General features: G+C 44.0%; 2 protein-coding genes across 3 annotated transcripts in view; both read left to right on the plus strand.

The window, feature by feature from the left end:
* The window catches only part of BLVRA (biliverdin reductase A), a 225,404-nt gene that overhangs the window by 47,902 nt on the left and 150,982 nt on the right, over positions 1 to 26,520 (plus strand). The window lies entirely within an intron of this gene.
* VOPP1 (VOPP1 WW domain binding protein) overlaps positions 10,206 to 26,520 on the plus strand; it is a 31,994-nt gene continuing 15,679 nt past the window's right edge. Inside the window, exon 1 of the mRNA XM_053359416.1 lies at positions 10,206 to 10,838. Within this exon, the coding sequence (XP_053215391.1) occupies positions 10,206 to 10,838 (633 nt within the window). The remainder of the gene's footprint in view (positions 10,839 to 26,520) is intronic.

Here is a 26,520-nt window from a genome sequence, read left to right on the forward strand (position 1 = left end):
ACACTTACCACCCTGCAGTTACCGGGTATATGGTAAAAGATAAAGAAGTGGGTCCCCAAGTGCATGTTTGGGTAAGAAGTGGGTCCTGGGTCTGAAAAGACGGGAGACTACCTGTTTAGTGAGACTGTGGAAACCTGCCGTTGCCTAGAGAGGAGCTTGCAACCACTTCACACCTTGCTGGTCCTTTTTTTACAGCCACACCACATTGAGCCATGCCAAGGTTGGCTACAAGGCTGGGTAATTTGCCTATCCTGGATGGGGTTGTGCCTCTCCATGAAGAAGCAGGTGGGTAGTTTGGAGATGTTCCTGGATTAGGATTGAGACCATGGCAGAGATGGAGGCAAGTATAACCTTGCCCCTCACTGTGCTATGATCTCAACAAAAAACACCTGTTATTTGCTGCTTCCTTCCTAATTTAATATACTGTTAATTATGTCAATTATCTGTTACATATGTATATATTCTTATGTTAATTAATTGCTTTATAACAGCCCAGTCCAACACGCATTTAATAGTAAATTAATACACTTAACGAGGATACAATAATAATTAGCATAGATCTTTAGGGTACAAATACGTTTATTACAGAGCAGGTGGCAAAATGTCAGAATGTTGTCATGTCCCTTAGATCACCAATGACTGTTAGCTCTTAGCTTGGAATTTGTTTGGGGCAACTGGCTTCATAGAGGATGTGCTTTTGTATTTTATACATTGGTCAGCTTGCTGTAATAACCATCTGGCTGACAGAGAGAGTGTTCAAAGCCCCTCGCATAGGAGCCCACAGTGGTCAAACACGTAAGGTCAGTATGGCTGTGTTGGGCTCTGAGGATGAAAGACAGTGACTTGGCCAAAGCCAGTGCTCCAGACAAAGTACCCAGGAGTCCGGCTGGACCAGGCCAACGGCCCATCTATTCCAACATCCAGCAGGAAGCCTGCAAGCAGGTCCCTGACTGCAACAGCATCTCCCCACTTACAATTCTTAGTAAATGTCATTCAGAGACATGCTGTTCAGAACTATGAGGGGGACAAGAAAGTTCTGCTCCTCTTTTGGGTCAGCCTTCTAAATTACTGTTGTTACAGCGACAGCCATGGTTTGGCTAAAATTGGAAGAGTGTTGGGGCTTGTAGATTTTTATTAAGCCTCCCCAAAGTTCCCCCATAATTAATGTAATCTGGTGTGGTGAGATTTGAACCAGGCATTGTACAGGCTCAGTCTATTAGCAGCTGCACCTCTTCCTCTGAATTCAATGGCATGGATCTCCCACCCTGTTGTTAAGAGGGACTGAGGTATTGCTTTTCTGTTCATTCACAGGATAGGCTCCAGGTATGAGCAGCCCTCAGCAAAGCATTACGTGGTCCATTCATCCCTGGCTCCAGCAGCCTTCCTTTGAGCAGCATTACCAGGTTATGCATGTTGAGCCACCCACCATTTCCATTACTAACAAGGCCTGGACATCGTGTTACTCCAGGAAATATTAAATGAGGAGTGGCTTCCCAGATGCTGCTTCTAGATAGGCTCAAGCCCAGAGGAATGGACAAATAAAGGACCAGACATTCAAGGCCTCCAGGTACTGACATGGGCTTTGTTCACTCACCAGCAGCCCGAATCCTGGCATTCAAAACAACTCCCAGGGTGAAGGCTTGGTTAAAATTAAGTTCTGCTACTATTCCTGTTTAGATTGGGCTGTCGGATCCAGAGCTTGAGATGTCTTCCATACTTCCAAGATGGGCATCACAGACAAAAACAGGAGGGAGATTTACTGGTGAGCTTAAAGGTAAAATGCACATCCCTGGGTTTCAACCTGACAGCCCAACTCCTAGCCTACAAGCCCGTGAAACACTTCCGCATTCTTCAAACATAGAGCCAGGATGTTTTGCCGCTTGAGGCAAAGCAGAAAATGGCAGACCTCTCATGTCTGCCATGGCACCCACTGCTGCTGCCTGAGGCAATTGGAGGTAGTCTGGGAGCGCCTTGGTACACTGAAGGAGGCTAGAGATAAGCAGGTGGCACTGGGGGGTGGCAGTGGCAGAGTGGGCAGTCAGTGGCCTGCTCCTTGGGGCGCAAATCTGCCGCCCCTCACAGTTGTGCCCAGTCTGCTGCCTGAGGTGACTGCCTCACCACACCTCGCAGGTGGGCCAGCCCTGTGTGGAGTGCTATGAAAAGGGTTTCTGCCCTGAATACCTCACTGATGACTGGCTGAGAACTAAGATGAAAAGTATGCTTCCCCAAATCAGATTGCTCCCTCTAAAAGTGGACTCAGGTGGCGAGGAGCGACAGGCACCCTTGCAAAAAGCACTTAGAACCAATGCTTTTTTTTTAGAAAGATAGGTGCCGGTACTCACCATGAAGTTGTTACAGTAAGCGTCACACTTTTTAACACCAAAAAAGAGGTGCTGGTACTGTGCCCCCTTGAGTACTCCCTGAAAAAAGCACTGCTTAGAACCAAGTACCATCATGGTTGGAAGAACCCAAGTGTTTCATAAATAAATACAAAAATTTAAAAAAAAATAAGAGAAAAATCAAAGCTGGATGGGGGCCATGCATTATGTACATTTTTTTTCCTAGTCAGGTAGAAAATAATAATAATGTGTAATGTGGCATTTAAGATACTTGTCAGCAAAGCTGCACTCTTGTTGTCTCTGTCCATCACCAGTGACTGCATTTAGTGTACATTTCTCATGCAGGGACCTATATTTTACTTACGTCATTCTGCAATTGTCCGTGTTTGCTGATTACACAATACAGTAAGAGCAGCAAGCACTCTCATTGATTACTGCAGATTTTGTTGGCATTTTCCTAAAACCTGCCCTGTCTGCTTTACTAATGCTAGCATATTATGTTATCTTGACTTGGCAGAGTGATTTTTGGCCATGATTCCATAACTGTGCTGACCTGATTAAAAGTAAAGGTCATCAGCCCAGAGCAGATTAATTTGGTCTGGTTATCTGATGATGATTCATTTTGCATGCTGTGCTTTGTGTATGTGTGTGTGTATTGAACATCCATTTGTAACAATGGCTAAGAGAACATGCTAACATTTATAAATATAGGGTTTAAGATATATAATTATACCCCCTTTGTTTATTAAAGTGCAAGGGAGACTGGTTATTTCTGTTAGAGCAGTTATAAAGAGCAGTTTCAAAATATCACATATCAGGCTTTTGAATTCGTTCCAGCGGAAGAATATTAAGACATTCAATTTGGAGCCAATAACCTATCTTATTTACACTTCAAAAAGTTATCCCCGCCACCACTTGCCCCAGACTCTTGTAGTTTTGAGATGACCATATCAGGCCAAATTTCAAGCAGGCAAAAGCCTTTTTTCTCCCCTCCTGCTCAATCCCAAGAAAAAGTTCCATGGCTGAAGTTACTGCCTGTCATGCAGCTGTTTAATACCATGGCCTGGTTCACATGACATGGGTCATGGGTGGGTTGCAACAGGCACACTTACCACCCTGCAGTTACCGGGTATATGGTAAAAGATAAAGAAGTGGGTCCCCAAGTGCATGTTTGGGTAAGAAGTGGGTCCTGGGTCTGAAAAGACGGGAGACTACCTGTTTAGTGAGACTGTGGAAACCTGCCGTTGCCTAGAGAGGAGCTTGCAACCACTTCACACCTTGCTGGTCCTTTTTTTACAGCCACACCACATTGAGCCATGCCAAGGTTGGCTACAAGGCTGGGTAATTTGCCTATCCTGGATGGGGTTGTGCCTCTCCATGAAGAAGCAGGTGGGTAGTTTGGAGATGTTCCTGGATTAGGATTGAGACCATGGCAGAGATGGAGGCAAGTATAACCTTGCCCCTCACTGTGCTATGATCTCAACAAAAAACACCTGTTATTTGCTGCTTCCTTCCGGGGGGGGGGCATTTTCTCCAGGAGAGGAGTGGCAAAAAGAGTTACCTCTCTCCCTGTGAGCCACAGTCCCAAACCTGATCAAGCCTGACCTCCCCACATCTCAACCACTTTAAAAAAGCCAACACATTTAATGTGATTATGCATGTAACGGGACGCGGGTGGTGCTGTGGGTAAAACCTCAGCGCCTAGGACTTGCCGATCGTATGGTCGGCAGTTCGAATCCCCGCGGCGGGGTGAGCTCCCGTCGCTCGGTCCCAGCTCCTGCCCACCTAGCAGTTCGAAAGCACCCTTAAGTGCAAGTAGATAAACAGGTACCGCTGTATAGCGGGAAGGTAAACGGCGTTTCCGTGTGCTGCGCTGGTGCTGGCTCGCCAGAGCAGCTTCGTCACGCTGGCCACGTGACCCAGAAGTGTTTTCGGACAGCGCCGGCTCCCGGCCTCTTGATCGAGATGGGCGCGCAACCCCAGAGTTGGACACGACTGGCCCGTACGGGCAGGGGTACCTTTACCTTTACCTTTATGCATGTAACATGTCTGTGTTAACACTACACTTTTAAAGTGCATTCAAAGCACATACTTCCCCTCAAAGAATTCTGGACACTGTAGCCTAGTCTGGTCCTCAGGAACAATTCCCACAGTGTATTGTGGAGCTGATTCACAGAGGACTGTAGGCTAAAGTCCTTTTTTCATTGCCAGAATTGATGTCTGAGATTACATGTAATTTGCCACGTTAGGGGCATTCTTGAAGCAAAAAATAAGAAGGGAGAATGATACATAATTCATATTATCAGAGAGCACATTTCACAACAGCCTCTATAAAACGCTTTACAGTAGTGGCCAGAAGAGAAAAATCTACAATCCTGACAAGTCTGTATATTGATATTCACCCAGCAGCTGCAAAGGGATTCAACACACTTTCATTTGCCACATCACACATTATTTTAAAGAGTTTCAAAATAATCTATTACTACCATGCAGTCAGTTACAATGAACCAAGTAACTGTTCACTGTAAAAAGTAGACAGCAACTTTAATTCTAGGGAAATCGCAACTGTGATCAAGGGGTATGCTAACCAAGTTAAAGAAGCCCCTGATCATAGTTGCAACTTTCCACGAACTGAAGTTGTCTTATTTTTGTTTTACAAATCCAAAGCTTTTCAACAATTTCATGCGCTGGTTTCTGTGTTGCCAGCTTTAACTCTTCAGATGTTGAGGCACTGTGAATTCATTTCTTTATGAAATAAGTTCACCTCTATCTTCTGGCTCAATAAATTTTAAAAAAGTTGCAGTTTCCTGGGGGACATGAGCTAAGGTATTGGCTTCTAACTTCCGGAAAACCGATGAATTTTCCAATCGTATTTTGGTGCAATCTTAAACTTGCTTACCTGAGAGCACTACTAAACTCAGTGGGACACGCTTTTCAGGTGTCATGTATTGGATTGCACTATACAATAGCTAAAGGACCAAGAGGAGATTTTGTGGAGGACACCCAGACGGCAAGAGACAACGAGACTCATGATAAATTGGAGGAAATTAGCCCTATTTTATATGAGGAACTGTCTAATTAGAAAGTTCACTTTAAAAGAAAGAGGCAGGGATTGAGATCTTGATGTTCCTCTCATGGCTTTTTTATTCCTCTTGCAGCTTCATTGATTCCATTTGGGTTAATGGTGATTTACTGCAGTGTGAAAAGAAGCCCTGAATCTAATTGCACCGCTCCATAATTGAGAGTCTGGTAGGCTGTTGCATTTTACAATTGTACATAGGCTTACAAAACCGATATAAAGTGAAAACCAGGAGAAATGTGGTAGAATAATGAGATTTCTCTGTCTCTTCCTATACATGCTCCCTGTAAGACTAGCTCTGCTGCTACATAGTGCAAATCTATAATCTCTTTTCTAGCAGAATTATGTTTCAAGGGATTTCCAATTTCATTCTGTTTCTTTGCAGTATGAAAGGGGTGCACACACACCTTCTCACACATAGAAAGGGAGTTGTGTGTCAAGGGGTCTGGCTGGTTAACCCCACCCCACGTTCACCGTGTTTGCAGTTATGTCTTCCACCAACCACATATTTAGCAGGTATGTGAAATGCCCCTCTGCATGTCCTGAGGCAGCTGTGCAGGATTCTTTCACATGAGGGGGAATTCTGAGCCACTTAAGATTCCCCATCACATGGGGCAGCCCTACACCTGTGCTTCAAGCAACTGCCATTTGAATGGTCAGTAGGGCGCATGGCCAGTGAACATGTTGTCATAGCAGGAGGGGCTAAGCTGGTGTGACCCTGCAACCTCTGACGTATGCATTCAGTGTTGAGGGAGGTTGTGTGAATCTATTTAATTCTAAGCTAAAACCCATCTCACTATGCATAACAGAGAAATTATTATTATTATTATTATTATTATTAGAATTTATATACCGCCCTATACCTGGAGGTCTCAGGGCGATTCACAGAAATGTTCAGCTGATCATATTTGCCACTACATGGTACATATTTAGGCTGAAATCAATCAATGGTTATTTAAAATTGAGGGTGATTTGAAACAGTGGATATGGCTTGTGAAGCCACTATCTCGTACACCTATCTAACATTTGCCTCTGGTAAGGTTTTGGTTCAGTGGCCATACACAGGCCTATGCTCCAACTGGCCTTATTTACCGGGGGCAGACCATGTTATCTGGAAGCCTAAATCACTTTCCCTGTCTGGAATAATGTTTGTAAATTGCAGTTGCTCCAAAATATAACAGCTTGATTACAGACTGCAACCAGGCATATTATGCCACCATTGAAACAGCTACAGTGGCTTCCAGCACATTTCTGGGGACAATCAAAAGTGTTGATCTATGCAGCTTGAGACTCATGTCACCTCAGGGATGACCACCTCCCATGTAAACCTGTCCAGGAGTTTACCCTAATGTTTCCAGATTTTTTCAATGAATCTGGGGACACTTTTCAACTTCCTACTAAATAGATGGATTTTGCCAGGGGACTGATTTGTAAATCTGGGGACTGTCCCTCGGAAACGGGGGCATCTGGTAACCTTAGTTTATCCTTTTCAGTGACTCACTTCCATGACCAACTGCTCTCAGTTGAGGTGCATAGCGGTGCCCAGAGATAGGGCCTATTTTGTGGTAGCACCTTGGCTTTGCAAGTTCTCCCCAGAAGTGTTCACTTAGGGCTGAGTTTGTTGTCTTTTTGACTTATTCATTTTCCCAGGCCTTTTAGATTATTGTAGAGTTTTCTTTCAAACAAACAAAAACCACAAGTTTTTATCTCATTATGGTGTTTTTATGTTTTGCCTATTATTTATTAGTTCTTAACTTTGTTGCTCTTTTTAATTTTATTCTGAAAACCACACTCAGAAATTATATTGAAGAGTGGGATATTAAATATCATAAATAAATAAAAGGTTCCCTAACCGCAAAATGTGAGAAAGGAGGACCCATGGCAGGTACAAACAATATTTAAAGGCAGACTTATCAGGGAACATGTCATCCAGCACGACATGGAGCAAGTTCCAAGCTTAGATTTCCCCTGTGCTGGGCCCGGGGGTTAACCCGAGCAACGTGATCCAGGTCCAGTCTCGAATCCAAGGATTCTGCGAGGAGTCAGTCCAACAGGGCCAAGGCAGGTCACAAGACAGGAAACCAGGCAAGGTCAGGCACAGGGTCTCAGACAGGTTCCAGCAAGCAGCAATGTTGCTCCCGCAACCTGGGGCGGGGTCTGATAGCCTTTTATCTCTGTCTGGGTAATGGGCGGTCCTGATCCCCTGGTGACTCACCTCCCTGTCAACTCCTCCTGAGAGTACTCAGGTCTCTCCTTCTCTCAGACCTTAGTCTCTGCAGCTCGGGAGATGTCGGTGGGTTACTAGACCCAGAGGCCGCCTCAGCCTCTCCTGACCCAACTGGTAGTGAAGCAGCTGTACGTGATTGCCCAGCAGAGGATAAAGAGGTAATCTGGAGCCAGGGCAGGCTCAGGCCCCTGACTCAGCCCAGCTGGTGCTTGTTGCAGGGGAACCTGTGCAGACTGGGGCTCTTCAGAATCAGGCCCCAGACTCGGTTCAGATGCTGCCTGAGACAGAGGACCCGGTGCAGACTGAGACTCCTCCGGTTCCAAGTTCAAGCCTGAATCGCAGGCCATCACATCCCCCTCTGTTTTACACATAGCTTGGAAAAGGACCTAACAGCACTGAACAAACAGCATTTACTTTCCAATATCTATCAGGTTGTTACACTTAAGATTTACTTATTTATTCACTTTATCAACCAACAAACAAAAAAGTTATCTGGGTGACATAAAAGTAAAAACAAATTAGAATTGCAATGAGACAAATAAGGAAAATATAAAATCAAAACAAATCACTTTATCACAGAGATCAAGAGATTAAAACATTGCAGCAACCATCATTTAGATCAGAGCTGGGGGGTGGGAGAGGAAATATAAATTTCACAGAACTAAGTAATTGTGTTAAACCAAACCAAGGTTCCAATAAAGCAACACTTAGGTATTTATGGGTCATGGGCAATGGAAGGTATCATTTTTCTTACAGTGCCATGTTTATTCAGCTCCCAGGAGACTACTGTTGTCAAGTCTGCTGGTGGAGATAGGAAAAGCAAATGACTCTAGGACAGTAAGATACCAGTTGGGCAGTCATTATAAATCGATTACCTACAGGATAGTTCAATCAGTTTATGGCATTATCAGAGCTGAAATGGGATTTATAACAGAAAACCCATATTATTAAAACTATATTATTTTTACCTTTGTAATTATAATTGTTTGTAATTTTGGAAACCATAAGGTTATTAATATTATTACTGGATTAGAGGTCTAACTATTCAGTTTCTGTTTGTAGGGGGCACTTGAGAGGTAGAATCTCTTGAGATTTTTTACTTCTTGGAGCACTTCTGCCTTTTTAAAATGTGGCTTTATTTTTAAATGCCTTTAGAGACTGAAATCAGGAATAGAGGACCAAGGTGAGCTGAAGAAGTGTATTGCAGGTGCTTGATCTTTCTTGGTTGCCCTCTCCCAGGTACTGGACCCCATACCCTTCCTTCCTTTGATTGAAAAAGCAGCCTCTTGCTGATCAGGAGTTTCTGGGATGGTTTTTGTTTTCTATCATTGGAATAGTGTTGGAGATTCACGCTGATCAAATTGTATTTCAGGCTTAGTTGAGTGATAGGTTCTGGTACCTCTTTTTCTAGAAAAATAGCACTACAGTATTTAGCAAGGCTATATCTATACTTGAAGCATAACTTTGCAACAGAGATGAAGGTTACCGGTTTTGAATGCACACCTATATAAACAAACAACACTTCCTGAAAGTAGAAAATAAAGATACTAAGATGGGCTTGGGTCCCCGTCCCCCCACTTTTCTTTTTAAAGAACAGTTTATTAGGACTAACAACAACAAAAACAACAATTTGTACCACACCCATCTGACTGGGTTGCCCCAGCCACTCTGGGCAGCTTCCAGCATATAGAAGAACATTATTATTATTATTATTATTATTACTAATAATAATTATTACTAAACCCTATACCTGGCTGCCTTCATATGTCTTCTAAAGGTTGTATACAGTAGTTACTTATATCAAAGAAAAGCTGGCAAAGAAAAAATAAAAACTTGAAGCACACACATAGACATGTGATTATAGCAGACATAAGAACAAAACAAGTAGACGAGTCCAATCATGCTCTTTGACCCAAACATATTTAGAAAACCATTTCACTCAAAATATATTTCTCTCTCTCCTTGGAATCTTTCTTTCCTTCAATTGACAACCAAGTTTTTCCATAAGGGCCATGAACCAAATCCGAGAATACAATTCCTCCATCAAATTAGAGGTGACTAATTTCCAGCTTCAGGCTACCATCTAAAATGTCCCTCGCCTTCCAGAGCCCCTCCAATCATTTGGGCTCGTGCTAGGAGTTTCGCTGCTCAAGAGTGCTTGCTGTGCTGGCCTTCACTTTGCCAGATGTCTTCTTCTCAGTGGAAGACCATTCAACCATCACAAGAAGCCCTTGCTTTCCAGCCAAGGCTGCAACCTCATTCCTGCTGCTCGGTGTTGATAAGCAGGAGAAGATACTCGGCTGCTTCTCAACACATCGAGCAGTAAGAAAGAGTAGCCTCTTCCTCACAGTTTCTGTCGCCTGTGTGTTGTTGAATAGGCAGCTCGTGCCCATTTGCAATTAAAGACCTCCTGGAAGGCTGTACAGAATTCAGGCTTGAGTTGTATTTTTTTTAACCCACCTTTTCAAGCGAGTTAGGACGTGGCTGCTTCCCTTCTTACTAGAATTAAACCGTGTTAGGGATCCTGCAGCTGCCCCGTCCTCACTCGACGGGGCTGGTTATGGGAAGCCCTGACTCCCCGCTAGGACAGCCTGAAGGGCTCCCGACCTGCAAGGCCTCCTCCTCCTCCTCGCTTCTTCCCGGCCCGCAGCGGCCGCCCGGTCCCCGGCTGGCGGGGCGGAGGCGGGCGGGCAGGCAGGCGCTGCTAGGCGGAGTCGGCGGGGCGGGCCGGGGCGGGCCTTCGCAGCCCTTCTGCCGCCGCTGGGCCTCCTCCTCCTCCTCCTCCTCTTTGTGCGCCCTGCCTGGCGCTCGCGGCCGGAGACCCTCCTGTCGCCCCGGGACAGCGGCCCAGCCGGAGGGGGCGCGACCCCGCAGCTGCTCGCCAGGGCGGGCGGACCTGCCCGGATCCCCTTCGTCGCTTCTGGGAAAGTCGCGCTTCTGGCACTTCGGAAATAAACGGTCTCGCCTCCGAGCAAAGGCGGGCGGGAGAAGCCGAGGCTCCCGCTCCCTCCGCGCTCCTTTCCCGGAGGCTCTTCCGCCCTTTCCCTCCGCTTGGGCGCCTCCTTCCCAGCCGAGATGCCGCTGCTGTTTGCTGCTTCCGAGCGCGTGTGAGGAAAGGGGCACCGGCTGGAGAAAGGGAGAGATGAACCATTTCCAGCAGGGGATCCTACTGCTGCTCTTCCTGCTCCTGGAGGTAAGGCAGATCAGTATTATTACTACTGTTCTCATGATAGATGCTCGGGGTTTGAGTGTGTTCTGCCATCCACAATGTACTCCCATGCATTTGAAGCCCTGCTGAGATTTAATGGAGACCCGGACGATTATAGGCCATATAACAGGCAGGGAATAGCCTCATTCTTATTGAGATCATGGTAAGCGATATTCTTGTCCCAGCTGTGCTTCTTCAGAGTAGCAGCATTCAGTCGTGGGCAAGTCCTCCCTTCCAGGCTGGATGTCACAGGTAAGTGTATAGAATTTTCCACACTCTTTTTATGCAAAGCTACCATAGGGAGGCTGGGAACTTGAGCAAAGTGAAGGTGGGGCAGGGCTGCTTAGTTAACCCTTTTCCTTCAGGGCATTTACCTGGAAGTAATGCCCCCTCCCAAATTGCTCCCCTTCCCCTGCAGATCCATGACCATTTTTCCTTTTAACTGTGGAGATAAAAATATATTGGGAGAGGGATTTGGAGTAGAAAAATGATTTGGGGGAAACAGTTAAGCCTTACACTCTGCCCATGCAGAGTTCAAGGTTCTAGCCTCCCATGACAGCTGTTTATTTTAATTCATTTTATTTTAATGTTGCATGCAGTTGGACCTGGAGAAATAGGCCTAACTGGTTTGTAGATTTGAAGGCATATGTTCATAGATAGGATTGAGGACTCCTTTATTACTAACTGCTGATGTTAACTCCACAGGAAACTAAATGTGATGTCGATACACAGATTTGATACGTCTTAGGTGCATTTTCATTTTTAATCAGCTGTGAAGGTTTTACACAGTTTTGATAGCACAGGCCTTGTTTCTTCCTCATCCTCACCATTATGAGTTTTTATTTATAGAGAAATATCTGAAATCACTAGCTTCCTGCGCATTGCAAATAAATATAATACAAATTTTATTAATCACCAGGAATCATTTGTATTGCAAAATAATTAGTGTTCTTTTTCATTAAAGTACTTTCTTATTATTGCTTCGTGTCCTCCTCCCAAATGTGATCCTGTTACGTAGATTAAATTCAGTAGTTATTTTATTTCAGTAGAGAGGCCTAGGGCTTTCTGCCTGCTGGGGAAGTCCCACCCCCACCCCCTGGGTAAGTAAGGGTAGGCTGTGGCTACTCAAATAGTGATTGAAATATACTCTACACATACTCCAAGACAGTTCTTATCCACATTTTTCAGAATCAAGAATGGATGGGCTCTGTTGGTACAATCCAAAATTGAGCGGCTACTCAGTTAGCTTGGTGACAGGGCCTAACTGGACATTGTGTGCCAATATTTGTATCATAATCCAGATACTAGAGTGTTGTTGTTATAAGGAAAGCTGTTGAAAGAGGACCACCAGGAATGGAGAAGTAATGTAAGAGGAGCCACTGCTGTCTGACCTTCCTCACTTCAGGTGGCCTCTCAGTCTTCTCTCCATATTGGGGGGTGGGAAGGGAACCAGTCTGGCTGTCTGGGAGAGATTCTTATTTGTCACAAGTTACAAGTCAAGTTACAGGTGCTTAAAAACCCAGGGATTTTAGGGGGAGCAAGGGGGCAAAGGACTCAGTGAATGCACTACTGGGTCATGGTGGATTGGCACAGTAAAAGCCCAGCCCCAGCATTCAAGCAGGTGAACTGTCTGAAACCTGGCTCAGTTAAGCTGGAGGCAGCACTTCCTTGTTTCATGAGCAGCGAGTTGATCCAAAGAAAAAATAGGAAAAGAAGTTTTCACTGCAAGGCCTGTCCAGGTGCCTTTATTTAGCCATGCCAGGAAAGATTCACTGTGTTTGAGAGAGTAATTTTCATGAATCTTCTTTGGCTACATCATCATCCTGTTTTGCTTTGTTTTAATCAAAGAGGGTTTAGACTGTTTGTAGCTGGGTCTCTTCTCTTTGGCCTATTTGCCTTTGTAAAGCACTTAAAGGCATTTTCCTAGATTCGGCACTGCTTAATTTTGCGTAACAGAAGCAGTGATTAGGTAGTACGACCCCCACCATCACCACCACCACCTATTCAAACCATAGGGTGGCTTAGGAGAATTCTTCCAGCTTCATAAATGGGGTCTGTCTGTTTTACGACTCTATCTTTGATTGATCTGTAAAGACGAATAGCCATAAGGACTGTATTGCTGGAAGGATTTTTTAAATTTAAGCCTGGTATTTCACCCATGCCCCTTGATTTTTACAGAATTTGTATTGTGTTGTAATATATGAAACCATCTCTAGGAAGTTCTTTGTGGGCTGTGATTTGACACAATGGCTCTTAGGTAGAGGTCAACTACCCTATCATTGAACTGTATTGATTCATGAGGCGGTGAATCTCCCCAATAATTTTGCAAACACTGTGTTTACACTCCTTCTTTGCCCTATCATAGGAGGTATCCAGGAACATAAATGTCTTCTTTCTGTTAGTTATGGGATTTCAGATTGCATGTTCATCGAATGATCAAAACATATGGATCACTCCATATTAAGGAGTCATCATGAACACACTTGTCAGTGCAGATTTCTAGATTGATCGACTGCACACATTTTTTTGAACTCTGAGCTGGGGGTATTGCCAGCTTGATGTGTGTATTGTGTATATGGTGGTGGAGGAAGAAGCAATTTGCAGCTCTTTTCATCATTATCATGGGAAACTGGATTTGCACATATGACCTGAGTGGCTTTTCACATGCAAGGTGTGTGAAAAGTCACAGAAAAAATGGTAGCTTTTCCCCACTTCCTCTCATTGCAGAAGCTGTCCACATGGGTGGGTGGTGTGAGATATAAAGACCCAAGTTCTGTTTCTTTTGCCTCTAGAAATCAGAGGTGGTTTATCGTGATCCCTTTTCTGAAATGCACAAGGGTATTTCTAGTCCTAATCTTTCTGATCTCAAGTTCCCTGTGTAATAGAACAGAGAAACTGATAAATATTCTGTCCATGGAAGCATTTACTTTAGCTTGGCTCCAAAGGCTTCTCAAAGTCCACTAGGAACTTAATAACTGTCAATCATCCCCTGCTTCCCCCACCCCAAGGAACGTAATCAGAATGTACAACAGTGATTGCCCAGCAAAGCACATGGCAGCACAATAGAAGATTAAGCTTTCAATGTTCAATCCATTTAGGAGAAGCCCTGCAGTATTCCTTGTAAGCTTTAATTGACTTTATAAACAGGGTGTTTCAGCATAAGTTGTTAATGCTTCATGTACATGTTTTGCTTTTTTTGGCTGCTATACCAGAATTTCCTTTGATGTAAGCATTTAGGGCCTCAACACACCTGGAGTTTTCAGGAAGTGTGCATGGCTTCTAGAAAGACTCAGACCTTCTTTTATAATGGATTTTTGGAATTTAGTCCCCCTCCCCCTTTTAAAGAAACAAACACTCATTTATCATTGACTGGGTTGTGTTGTATATATGTTCATTATATTCTTCCCATATGAGCCTTTCTGGGTCTTAAGGTCATCTGCTGAGGCCCTTCTCAGAGTGCTACCTCCAGTGGAACTGTTTGCTGTATTTGCAGCACCAAAGAGACCTCTCTGGAGCTGAAGCCTGGGCAGTGTGTATAGAACTCCTGGGCTGCCCCAACGAAAATGCCTCCCTCTCAGCCTTGCTGATGTACTTCAAGCTTGACTGCAAAAGTTGCCAGAAAGAGGCATACAAGCAGTGTTCAAAATTAGCCAGGCACGAGGTGCATTTTTGCACCTGGCTTTTGACGCGGGTGGCGCTGTGGGTAAAACCTCAGTGCCTAGGACTTGCCGATCGTATGGTCGGCGGTTCAAATCCCCGCGGCGGGGTGAGCTCCCGTCATTCGGTCCCAGCTCCTGCCCACCTAGCAGTTCGAAAGCACCCCTAAATGCAAGTAGATAAATAGGGACCGCTTTATAGCGGGAAGGTAAACGGCGTTTCCGTGTGCTGCGCTGGTGCTGGCTCGCCAGAGCAGCTTCGTCACGCTGGCCACGTGACCTGGAAGTGTCTGCAGACAGCGCTGGCCCCCGGCCTCTTAAGTGAGATGGGCGCACAACCCTAGAGTCGGACACGACTGGCCCGTACGGGCAGGGGTACCTTTACCTTTACCTTACTTTGACCACTTGTGACCAAGTGAAGATGCCTGGGTGCCAGGATGGCGCATGATACCTCCACCACCTGGAGATGCATGCCTAGGGATCATTGGATCTGGACTGTTTTTAGACACTAATACCCCATCCTGTAAAATTCCATTAGTTATGTGTTATATGCACAATCAGAATGAATTTTAGGAACCAAAATGCTTTTTCTGTGTAGCCTGAGTAGGCACCATTAAGAAAAATAGGTGGGAACAGGCCAATATATATGTGGACTGTCCCTGGATCTTTTAAATTCTTCTTTAAGTTCTCAGAGCTGTTAACCTAGCTCAAGGTTGTCACCTGAATTTGCCAGATGTTTAACTGACCATCAATCACAGTCAGTCCATCATTTGAAAAATAAGACTTTAGAACTGTCTTACCCCAAAATGCCAACCAGATATTCCACTTTGATGACTGCAACTTTGGTTTAAGGAACCATTTGGCGCCTAACTTATATATCTGAGTTTCTAACACTGCATACAAGACACCATCCAACTGCCCTTGGGACTCCCAACTCTGCATTTACGTAGGGTTTACTCCATAGCTTTTTCTTCTCCCAAAGATGTCCTGCAAGGTTTTTTTCCTTGGGGTTTACTCCCAAAGCCTTCCTCATAAATGAGAATAGCTACACGGTAGCGGAGGTTTAGGATGAGTTTTCCTTCTCCTAGATGGGCTACCTTTCCAGGCTGACAAGCCCCATCTGCCCCTCCTTTCCTCTACAGCACATGCAGAAGCCGCCTTCTTGACTGTTGGACCTCCTCTTGGTCTCATCCACTCAGTCTGCTGGAGCCTGTCTTCTCATGTAGAAGTCTGCTAGGCAGAATAAGCCTTTGGCTTGCCAAGTTTTTATCTAGCGGTTACGTGCTGCGTGGTGGAATAGGGGTTGGTATACCAGGGGGTATTAGTGGGGATGGGGTTGTGGACAGTTTACCTGCTTCTTCCTTCCATGATTTAAGCATGGTCTGTGTGAACCTGTTTAGTGTTGTGGGGGTTTCCCTTAAGTTGTTTGGGAGGAATGGGTATGCTATGGTAGAGGTATTTCCGATTATGTCTCTCTCCAAGTGTACCCATTGTTTTGCCTCGTCTTCTAGAATGTACGGGATTATGTGGCGCATTTGGTTGGTGGATTTGGGGTTTATTCTTGATTTTTTGTGGAGTTGGGTTGGAGGAATCCAGATTGTGAGGGTTTGGAATATGTAGGTTAATTTTGGGAGGGTGGTCATTTTGATCATGGCTATTTTGTCCGAGAGTGAAGTTGATATTGTACAATCTCCTCAAATCTTTATTGATTTGTCATCACAGGGGGTTGTAATTGTGGAGGTATAGTTTGTTGAGGTTTCTGGTTATTTGTACCCCTAGATATCTGAATTTTGGGCAGCAAAGTTTTATCTTGGTGATGTTGGTGAATTCTTTTTGGATATGAGGGAGCGGGGTGCTGAAACACATAGCCTCAGATTTTGCAAAATTTACTTGTAGGCCCGACACCATTGCAAATGTGTTGAGTTCTCTGATTAGGAAGGTTGCTGTGTTTGTGGAGTCTGGTGTTGTGACCATCAGGTCGTCTTCAAAGTGCCGTAATTTATAGGTTCTGCCTTTTATTTCCACTCCCTTGATGTCTGTGGCTGCTCAGATTCGGATTGCTAGAGGTTCCAGAGCCAGGGTGAATAGGAAGGGAGACATTGGGCATCCTTGTTTTGTGCCTCTTTGGATTGCTATGGTATTAGAGTCCATACTGTTAGTCCTGCATTTTGCTGAGGCTCAGGAGTAGATTTGTTTGAGGGTTTGTAAGAAGTTGGGACCAAATTTTATGTTAGTTAGTACTGCTAGTAGGTATTTCCATTCTAGGCAATCAAAAGCTTTGAGGTTGTCTAGGGACATAATTGTCAGTGGGAGTTTAGTTGCCTTGCTGTGTTTGATCAGATTCAGTAGTTTCCTGATAAGGTCTGTTACATTGCAACCAGAGATGAAGCCCGTCTGGTCCAGGGCTATTTAATTTGTGTAGGAATTTTTTTAGGCGGTTAGCCAAGATTGATGTGAATATCTTGTAGTCTTGGTTTATTAATGAGATTGGGCAGTATGATTCTACTTTGAGGCTGTCTTTGAGTAGTTTTGGGATAGAGACTATCTTGGAGGAGGTCTAGGTTTTAGGAATGGGGCCTCCTTTTATGATGTTGTTGAATAGGTGAGTCATGTAGGGCATCAGGGGTTCTTTGAATCATAGTTTTTAGCCAGCATACAATGAGGTCTGCTGGGTTTTGTCCTTTTTCGGGGAAGTTGCGGAAGCGGATGTTGCAATGTCTACTGCGATCTTCGAGGTCTGCTTGTTTAGTTCTCATTTATGTGCTTTGTTTCCAGGTGCCTTACCAGTTCAGCCAATTCATTTTTCACACGTGTGTTTAGAGCCTCTCAGTACCACTCTGTCTTTCTTGCATTTGGTTTTTATTTTCTAGAGTGGAGATGGTCCTAGTGAGTGTTTCCACTTTGGAGGTCAGGTTCCTGAGTCACTGTGTTCTTCAGTAGTTCTGCTAGTCTTTGTTCTATTTTCCTCAGGTCCCCTTTTGTTGTTGGGTTGTTGTCATCCTGTGGGGATGTCGTGGTCTCAGTGCTGTTCACCATCTCCCTGGTTGGTGCCATCTCAGTCTCTCTGGTGGCCTTGGTTTGAGATGTCCTTTTGGAGCAGAGTGTGTTGTAGTTAGGAGTTTTGGTGGTGATGGTTCCTGGATGTTGTTGAGTTGAACAGACGCAGTAGACTGGTGGCTTTTGCAGGATTAGGTGGCCATTTTTGTCATGTCTGGGCTGTGTTTTAAGGGTCACTGTAGTCACCTCAGCTGGGTTGGTGAAGCGGGGGTCAGACAGGCAGGCAGACAAGCAGACTGACAGACCAACAGTTGACATAAAGGGATTAACAAGCAGAGATGCAAGAGACCGATGGGGTGGGGCCAGAGGGAGGGTGTGTGATGAGGGGGTTGTTTGTGGATACACACACGCCTACACACTCATACCACAAATGAGGGAGTAGGGTCCAGTTAAGGGTGGGAAGTGGGGTTAGGGCTTCATAGTAAAAAGTTAAAAATCAAAGGCTGGCAAGGTTGTATTCAAAAGGGGGGGGGGAGAAGGGGGGGAGGAAAGGGAAAGTAGAGGGAAATAAAAAAGAAAAATAAAGGGGGCAATTAGTAATAGTAATGATAACAAATTGCAGTGGTGATTCAAGTTATAGTATGAGGTAAAAGACCACAAAGGGGGGGTAGATGGGGAGATATATGTATGTAGGTATGTGATTTATTATTATTATTATTATTATTATTATTATTATTAGGGGGGAAGGAGAGAAAAGAAGAGAGAGAAGAAGGAGGGGGATGGAAAGAGTAGAGAGTTTAGGAGTTAAGAAAGAAGAAAAAGAAGAAGAAGAAAACTGAAGATGTTGAGGTGGTGGTATCTGAAAGTTTTTTTTATATCTATATATTTATTTATCTATATATATATAAAATAAAAAGTATATAGAAAGGGGGGGTTATTATTTACTTATTTATTATAGATAGATATAGAGATAGATATAGAGATATATACACTTTAAAGAGAAAAGGAAAGAGAAAGAAGAAAAAATAATAGCAATAACAATAAAGTGGAATAAAAAATTTTGGGGGGAGGAAGAGAGGTGATGATAATAATGGAAGGGGCAGGGAGGGAGGGAGAAAAAGACTGTCCGATTTCTCCCCCATTTAATTTAAAAAATAAATAAAAAAGAAGAGGGATCAGGGCTGAAGCTGTGGTGGCAGGAAGTGGCCTGTGTTGGTTTAGGGCCTCTTTATGGGGACTGTCATTTTAATTCTTGAGAGTTAGAATGAATGAGTGAATAATGTATTTCACATATTTTTTTTAATTAAGAAAAGAATTTTTTTGGATCCTGTGTCCGTTTCCATCCACAGCAGGGAAGGGGCCGCCCAGCGCCTGTCTTCTCCCAGGCAATACCTTCTTCTCCCCAATGGGCCCCTTCCCGCTTCCCTTGCGCTGGTCACCAGAGATGTCGGGTTGGGGCCAGGTTTGGACTGGGCTGCACACTTTTATGCGGCCTCCCTGGCTCTCTTGATCCCCTCCTACCTCTCTCTCTCAATGGCTGCAGCAGCGGCTGTGGTGGCGGAGGCTGGTGAGCATTCAGCTGAGGAGTTGTCTGCTCAGCTCCGGAAGCCTCCAGACCTCTGAGCTCTGCTGGATCACTTATGGGGCAATCCCAGTCCTGGTGGAGCTGAGGTCATAGGGGGTTGGGGGCTGCACACAGCCCTCTCGACCTTCACGTTGGCCCCCCTGGCTCCCCCCTGCTTGTGGCAGCATCGGTGTTGGTGGTGCGGGGACCGGCCAGAGCACCCTGTTGGTCTTGGCGGTCCCTGTGAGCTCGGCACGGCTGTGGCACTCGCCATCTTGCTTAACCCATGCCTCTGTTATGGCTTTGAAGGCCAAATGGGAGAGGGAGCAAGTTCTTAAGGCCCAATGCTTTCCACCTAGAATCACAGAGTTGGAAGGGACCCCGAGGATCATCTAGTCAACCCCCCTGCAATGCAGCAATAGGCAGCTGTCCCTGCAGGGATCGATCCTGCTACCTTGGCGTTATCAGCGCTATGCTCTAACCCAGGCTTCCTCAACCTCAGCCCTCCAGATGTTTTGGCCTACAACTCCCATGATCCCTAGCTAGCAGGACCAGTGGTCAGGGATGATGGGAACTGTAGTCTCAAAACATCTGGAGGGCCGAGTTTGAGGAAGCCTGCTCTAATCAATGGAGTTATCCAGGCTGATAATTGTTCCATTATAACCGGTTCCATTGTTCATTCTAATTAAAACCAATGCTTACAGGAAGAGGTAATTGTTACAGGAAGAGGTAATGGCCAGAAATTAGTAATGCTCAAACAGGAAGGGATGGCAGCCACTATATTGGCAATACAGAGAGCAGGAGACCAAGTGTTTGGTTGCCTAGGTGATGTAGAAGGAAATACACATCCCAACCAAAGCAGCCGGGCTCTGCTGATTTCTGAAATGGAGTCTTGCTCTTTTGGAAATGGCAAGAGCTACAGTATGTCAAACAGGCCGGCCTCTGTGCTGTTGGGGGAATGAAAATGCACTAGATTAATTTTACTCTCAAACATTTCCATCACCAAGATTTTGGAAATGCACATCTGCATATATTTTCAGAACTCAAACTGAGCTCCTTTGTATTGTATAAGGATGTGTATCTCATTTGCATGTCTGGCATGGAAAATAATGGTGCATTAAAAACCTGTTCCTGTACCTGAGATGCATATGCTTATTTGGTTGTTGAACTGCAGAAATGAAAATGCTATCTATCTAAATAAGCATCACAGATGCGTGGCAGATCACAGTAGCATTGATAAAGGCAAAATATTGTAGTCACACTGGTGCAGTTTTATTATCTGGCTCTTGCTAATTGTTTCTCATTGTGAAGCTCAGTTTCAACATTTTGCAGAAAATGTAATAATAGATCCAATAAAACTTTACCTCTTTACCTTTTGGATTACATGTTGGGACTAGTAGGGAAAATACTAATGAGAGTTCTGTCTGATTGGGGGAGACTGAAGTATAAAACTGCCATTGTTTTATACATTGTTTTATAGAGCGATGTAACAAACTCCTGTCTCAATAAGCTCTCAGTGTAGACACTGACAGAGACAACAGAGAAAGGAAGATGGAAGAATATATGCAAATACAGTTACAAATCTTTAGACCAGATTCCATAGGGGAGAGGGCTAAGGTCTTATAGCAAAGGATTTGCAGAAAAGGTGGGTTTTGAGAAGGGATTCAAAGGCAGAGAATGCGGTGATTCCATGCCTCATAGGTGTTCTGTGGAAGCAGGAAGTTAAAACAGAATTCCCCCCTCTTCAAGCTGGTGTAGTTTTCAGCATAGTGCCAAACTGCATTTCTGCCACTGTGGAAGTGAGACAAGTAATATACAAGTCTGAGGTGACACAAATCATGACTTTCCATCCGTATTTTTCCAGATCAAAAGCCACATCCTTTACTGAAGACTCAGACTGTACATTTAGTAGAGTGGCACAGTTATTTTAAACAACCGTCCCTCCCTCATTGTATTTAATGTTGTGTAAGGAGATTTGCACGGTACAGATTATGTAAAACAGAGATTATGTAACAAAAGTGCTTCTGTAAATCTGTTCCCTGCAGAGGCTTGCAGTGGGTGAGAATGTTTCCTTGACCGCAGTGTGACAAACCCAGTATGTATACAGTTGGGAGGTCAGATTAATGAGCAATATAAACTGTGTCCAAATAAGGAAGATTTAACTTCAATGCTTTGCTAAAGTGCCAAACATTCCAGGATGTGGAAGATGCCAGTTTGGTTTGGCGTAGCTATATCTGCAAGACTGTGTTTAGCTGGTATAGCTGAAAAATGGCCCTACCCATTAGATACTGCTTGTTTTCTTAATTAGACCGAGTGCCAGCATTTACTTGACAAGTGTTAGCCACGTGGCCATTTGCAGGTGTAGCATGCCCAGTCTCCTAGCCAACAGGAGATCGGGAGCGCACTGTAACTTTCTCATTTTCCTCTTCTTCTCTCATAAGCAAATTTCCTCTGTCTCTTCCATGTTTTGCTTTAGCCCTAGTGTATAGTGTATTATTAGGGACATGGGTGGCGTTGTGGTCTAAATCGCTGAGCCTCTTGGGCTTGCCAATCAGAAGGTTGGCAGTACAAATCCCCGTGATGGGTTGAACTTCTGTTGCTCCTGCCAGCTGCTGCCAACCAAGCTCCTGCCAACCAAGCAGTTCAAAAGCATACCAGTGCAAGTAGTTAAATAGGTACTGCTGCAGCACTCTGGCTTCCACTATGGTGTTCCGTTGCGCCAGAAGCAGTTTAGACATGCTGTCCACATGACCCGGAAAGCTGTCTGTGGACAAACGCCAGCTCCCTTGGCCTGAATTGAGGTGAGCGTTGCATCCCATAGTCACCTTTAACTGGACTTAACCATCCAGGGGGTTGTATAGTGTATTATTATTATCAGGGCCACGTTTACATGATATTTCATGACAGGACCACATTGCTACACTAACCCCATAGAAACATTTGTGTTACAATTTTATTTCTTGCCAGTCTTAATCAGTGTTTTCTCTTAAACTGATTTGTGGTTGTGCTCATGTTCCCACAACATACGTCTCTATTTCTTAGCCCCTCCTCACCCTCCCAAACTTTTTTTTCTCAGTCTGTACCACAATAAGTTTTGAGTGTACTCCTGGATACTGCCCTGAACCTGGGTTCCCAGGTTTTGGTGGTGGCCAGGAGTGTGTTTGTACCATTATGTCTCGTGCACCAACAGCACCCTTGAGGTGCTGGATCTGGCCACAGAGATGCATGCCTTTGTTACATCCTGATTGGACTACTGATACAAGCTCCACATGGGGCGGTCTTTGAAAAATGTTCAGAAGCTTCAGAGGTTCCAAAATGCTGCAGTCACACCCCTGACTGGTAGGGCTTGGCAATGTGTCAATACATCATCCAACACCAGTTTGTAGACCACATCATGAGAACCGTTTCAAAATAATTTAGCTGGCAATGTATTGCGAAGCACAGCCTTTAAAAAATCCAGGGGGCAGTGTAATTGTAAGCCTCTGGTGGCTGGCTGGCTGGCTGCCTTCCCTTTTGGCTCCCTTTCCCCTCTGATGGCAGAACAGTTCCATGCCCAGCCTTGGCGCCTCCCAATAACTGTGGTATCTCTACCCAGTGCAGGAATAGTAGCTGGCTGCTTCTTCCTTCTCTCTGTCTAGGGAGGAGCGGAAGGAGTTCGCTCTCTGAACGCAAGGGCTCGCCTTCCTTTGAGAGGAGGAATCCACAGTGCAAATAGCACATACCTATTAAGCTCCTTGACTGCTCCTTCACCCAATCTCCCCCTCCCACCAGCATGAACGCCAAAGACAGCTCCTTTGTCTGATCTCTACCCCCCCCCCCATAGTTCCATGTTTCAGACATCATGATATATCACTAAATCATGATGTTTAGCTGGTGATATATCATGTTGTTGAAAACAGATATCACTCAACCCTGATTATGTCCTATAACACCCTATATGGCTTGGGCTCACATATCCTGGGTGTTAAAATCTTTGGATGAGCACCTGCTTGGATGCGGTCCATCAAAATGGGAGGCATGGTTGGTGGTGACATGTGGAATTTCCTCCCACAAGAGGTTAGACTGGCTCTCTCTTTGCTGTCCTTCTACCGGCAGGCTAAGGCTTTCCTATTCAAGTTACAGGTAGGTAGCCGTGTTAGTCTGCCGTAGTCAAAACAAAATAAAAAAATTCCTTCCAGATCTGAAGAAGTGTGCATTCACACAAAAGCTCATACCAATAACAAACTTAGTTGGTCTCTAAGGTGCTACTGGAAGGATTTTTTTTATTTTGCTTTCCTATTCAGACAGGCCTTTGAAAACAATGCTGGCCACTGGGCTGCTGCCAGAGCAAACTGCACTTTAATGCTAGTTTTAAATGCATTTTCGGTGTATTTTAACTACTCCTTTTTACTAGTTTGTTTTTATTACTTGGTATTTTATAATTATGTGTTTGAATGTTGAATCCCAGTGTGGTAAGAATTTACCTCTACATCACCTGTTCTTGCCCAAGTGAGGGAACACTGTTAAATAAAGCATGGAACCAGGAGAAAAATAGCAAGCTTAGTGGTCCAGGGACCAAGTTTATTAACGAACCACCAATTAGGAAGGACTGTCCAGAAGAGATAGGTAAAAGGTAAAGGCAAAGGACCCCTGGACGGTTAATTCCAGTCGAAATCAACTATGGGGTTTGGCGTTCATCTCCGCTTTCAGGTTGAGAGAGCCAGCATTTGTCTGCAGGCAGCTTTTTGGGTCATGTGGTCAGCATGACTAAACCGCTTCTGGTGCAACAGGACACCATGACGGAAGCCAGAGTGCATGGCATGTGCTGCGGTTCCTATTGATCTGCTCACATTGGTATGCTTTCAAAATTCGACTGGAGCTAACCGTACAAGGGTCCTTTACTTTTTTTTAACCTTTATATATAACACTGCACATAGAGCCATAAAACATCTTAAACATCCTTCTGCATATATCAATAAAGGTTACAATTCATGGGATGTATACATTCATGGCTCCATACTGATATCAACTTCCCACATTTACATTGGGGAGCCCCAGGCCATTTGGTCTCAACTATCACACTTTAACCTAGTTGCCTTGGCAACCAGACCTTCATTGAGAATGGAAGAGGGTCTCCCATCTCCCCTTTCTAGGCCTCAGATAGCTTCAAGGAGAAATGCTGGTTGTCACCCAGATGCTAATCCAACAAATAACTTTCAGCAAAGCATCATTTGCCCCTCCAGGGTCAGATAAGGCAAGAAGGCTGGTATGCAGTGTTTACACAGAAATACACAGTTACAAAATGCAGGCACACAGGAATCATTCATTGATGCATTCTATCTAAAAGGTTAAATGCAATAAATATTGAAACCATTAAGCAATATCAAAATCTAGATCTAAGGCCGGATTGAATCACCAGTTTGGGAGAAAGGCTAGTTTATATAAATGCATAATAACAAACGTGTTAAATGACTCAGGACTGCAGATTCATCAGGTATTTAAGCTGGACCATTTCACTCCTCCTGACCTTTGATATGTTCTATCTATAGAAAATGGTTCTATTTAAGCACATAAAGCTTATTAAGATAAGATAAACCAATCATAAAGATGTTTCTGTGTTAATGAAGAAATAACTAAGCAGTGTTGCACCTGGGGAAAATTATGCTAGCTAAACCTGCTCCAAACTCTGGTTTGGAGCTAACCAAGACCATTGTCGGAACCAAAAGTCACAGGTGCATTCACATAATGGGAATTAATAGAGCATGAACATGTAGGGTCTCCTGATTTCTTGTGTATACCTGGTTTTACATCTGCATTGAGTCCACAGGCTTTCCTTAGCACTAAAATTTATTAAAACGGGTTCTTGATGCAATGCAAATAAAATAAAATAGATAGTGGGTCTTATCCCCTTGCCTGTGAATCTTTGTAAATGCAGTACATAGTAATTAGAGTGATAGCTGTAATTATGTTGTCAAGTATGCATTTTTCCCTTAGCAGCAATGAAATTGATATAATAGAAGCTATATTTTACAACATGAGGTGGGCACAGATTCTGCTTTGAGACACACCCAAGTGCACAGGGGTCATTCTGTTGCACATGTTGGGAAGCCTTTCCCATTGAAATGAGGGTCAGACCAGGCATATTTCCCCACCCAACCCCCACTCCTGATTTTAGTTGAATGGAGATCTCACTATTTTTTCATTTTGTAATGTTTTTATGCATTACAGAGCCTTTCAGAAAAACTGTTACAATTCCTCCTAAGTTCCCGCACAATTCATGCTTCTATATATTTTGGAACGTGATTTTTCTGTCTGTCCTTTTTATCTTTTTTCTTTTTTGTTCTCTATACGTTTGGATGCCTCTCAAGGTATTGGCACCAAACTTGGCATAAAGTTTTTTTTTGGGGGGGGGCGTCCTTCGTTGATGTTTGGACATCAGTCACCATTTTGAATCTTGCCTGTTAAGATATTGTCATGAAACTTGACATAAGGATTCCCAAGGTGGGCAACAATCTTCATTGCTTATTGAACACTTGGCGCCATTTTGAATCAAGATGATAGACCAAAACATAACTTTGTTGCTTGTGATTTTTTTGCACAGGTTTGGCCACTTCATGAGATGTTGTTGCCAAATTTCCTTCCTAATTTCACCATCTGCAATTAGAGCGGAGAATATTTGGGTGGGCCTTTTTGCTCAAGTCCTATAGAAAATGGTCTATTTGGGTTAAGACAGTGATAAAATGTTTGGTTAGAGATCTACCCCATCCCAAAATATAGTTAATATAGTGCAATGATGGAATGAATATTAAAACATGTTTATGTCTGTAATGTAGATGTTCTCTTTGGTTTTAGTGTAGTCCTAGGCAACAAGATTGGTTCCCAACAAGCATGAGATCTCTAGATGTGGAAATATGGTTTGGAGTAATGTTCATAGTGTGTATGCATTTCTTAGTTAGTAATTTTAGTTTGTATTGTATGTAAACATAGAACAGTGCTTAATGCTGGGTCCCAAAATAAAGCCCAGCTAGTTCAGTATTGTCATCGCTGATTGACAGTAGCTCTCTAGCACTTGCTAGTACTACCTGTGAATTCCAGGGATTGAGGCCAGGAACTTTTTGCATGCAAAGGGTGTGCTCTACCACATCTTTGCAAACTGGGAGCTCTGCTGAAAGGCAGTATATCCATCATTTAAATTAACAGATAAGATGCCACTGGGCTACAGTGCCCTTGAAAGTAGTTTGTAAACTAAAGTTAGTACAAAATATAGCAGCTAGATTACTAACTGGGCCAGGACATATAGAATGCACCTCACCAATTTTAAAACTATACTGTCTCCTCATTTGTTTCTTAGTCCAAATTTTGGTCTTAACCTTAAAATTCCTAAATGTCTTGGGAACAGACTACCTTAAGAGTAGAACCCATGAGTGGCTCTACAATTTCTAGACTAATTCCAGGAAGCCTGGAAGTCATG

This window comes from Podarcis raffonei, chromosome 12 (assembly GCF_027172205.1).
Source record: "Podarcis raffonei isolate rPodRaf1 chromosome 12, rPodRaf1.pri, whole genome shotgun sequence".
NCBI classification, from domain to species: domain Eukaryota; kingdom Metazoa; phylum Chordata; class Lepidosauria; order Squamata; family Lacertidae; genus Podarcis; species Podarcis raffonei.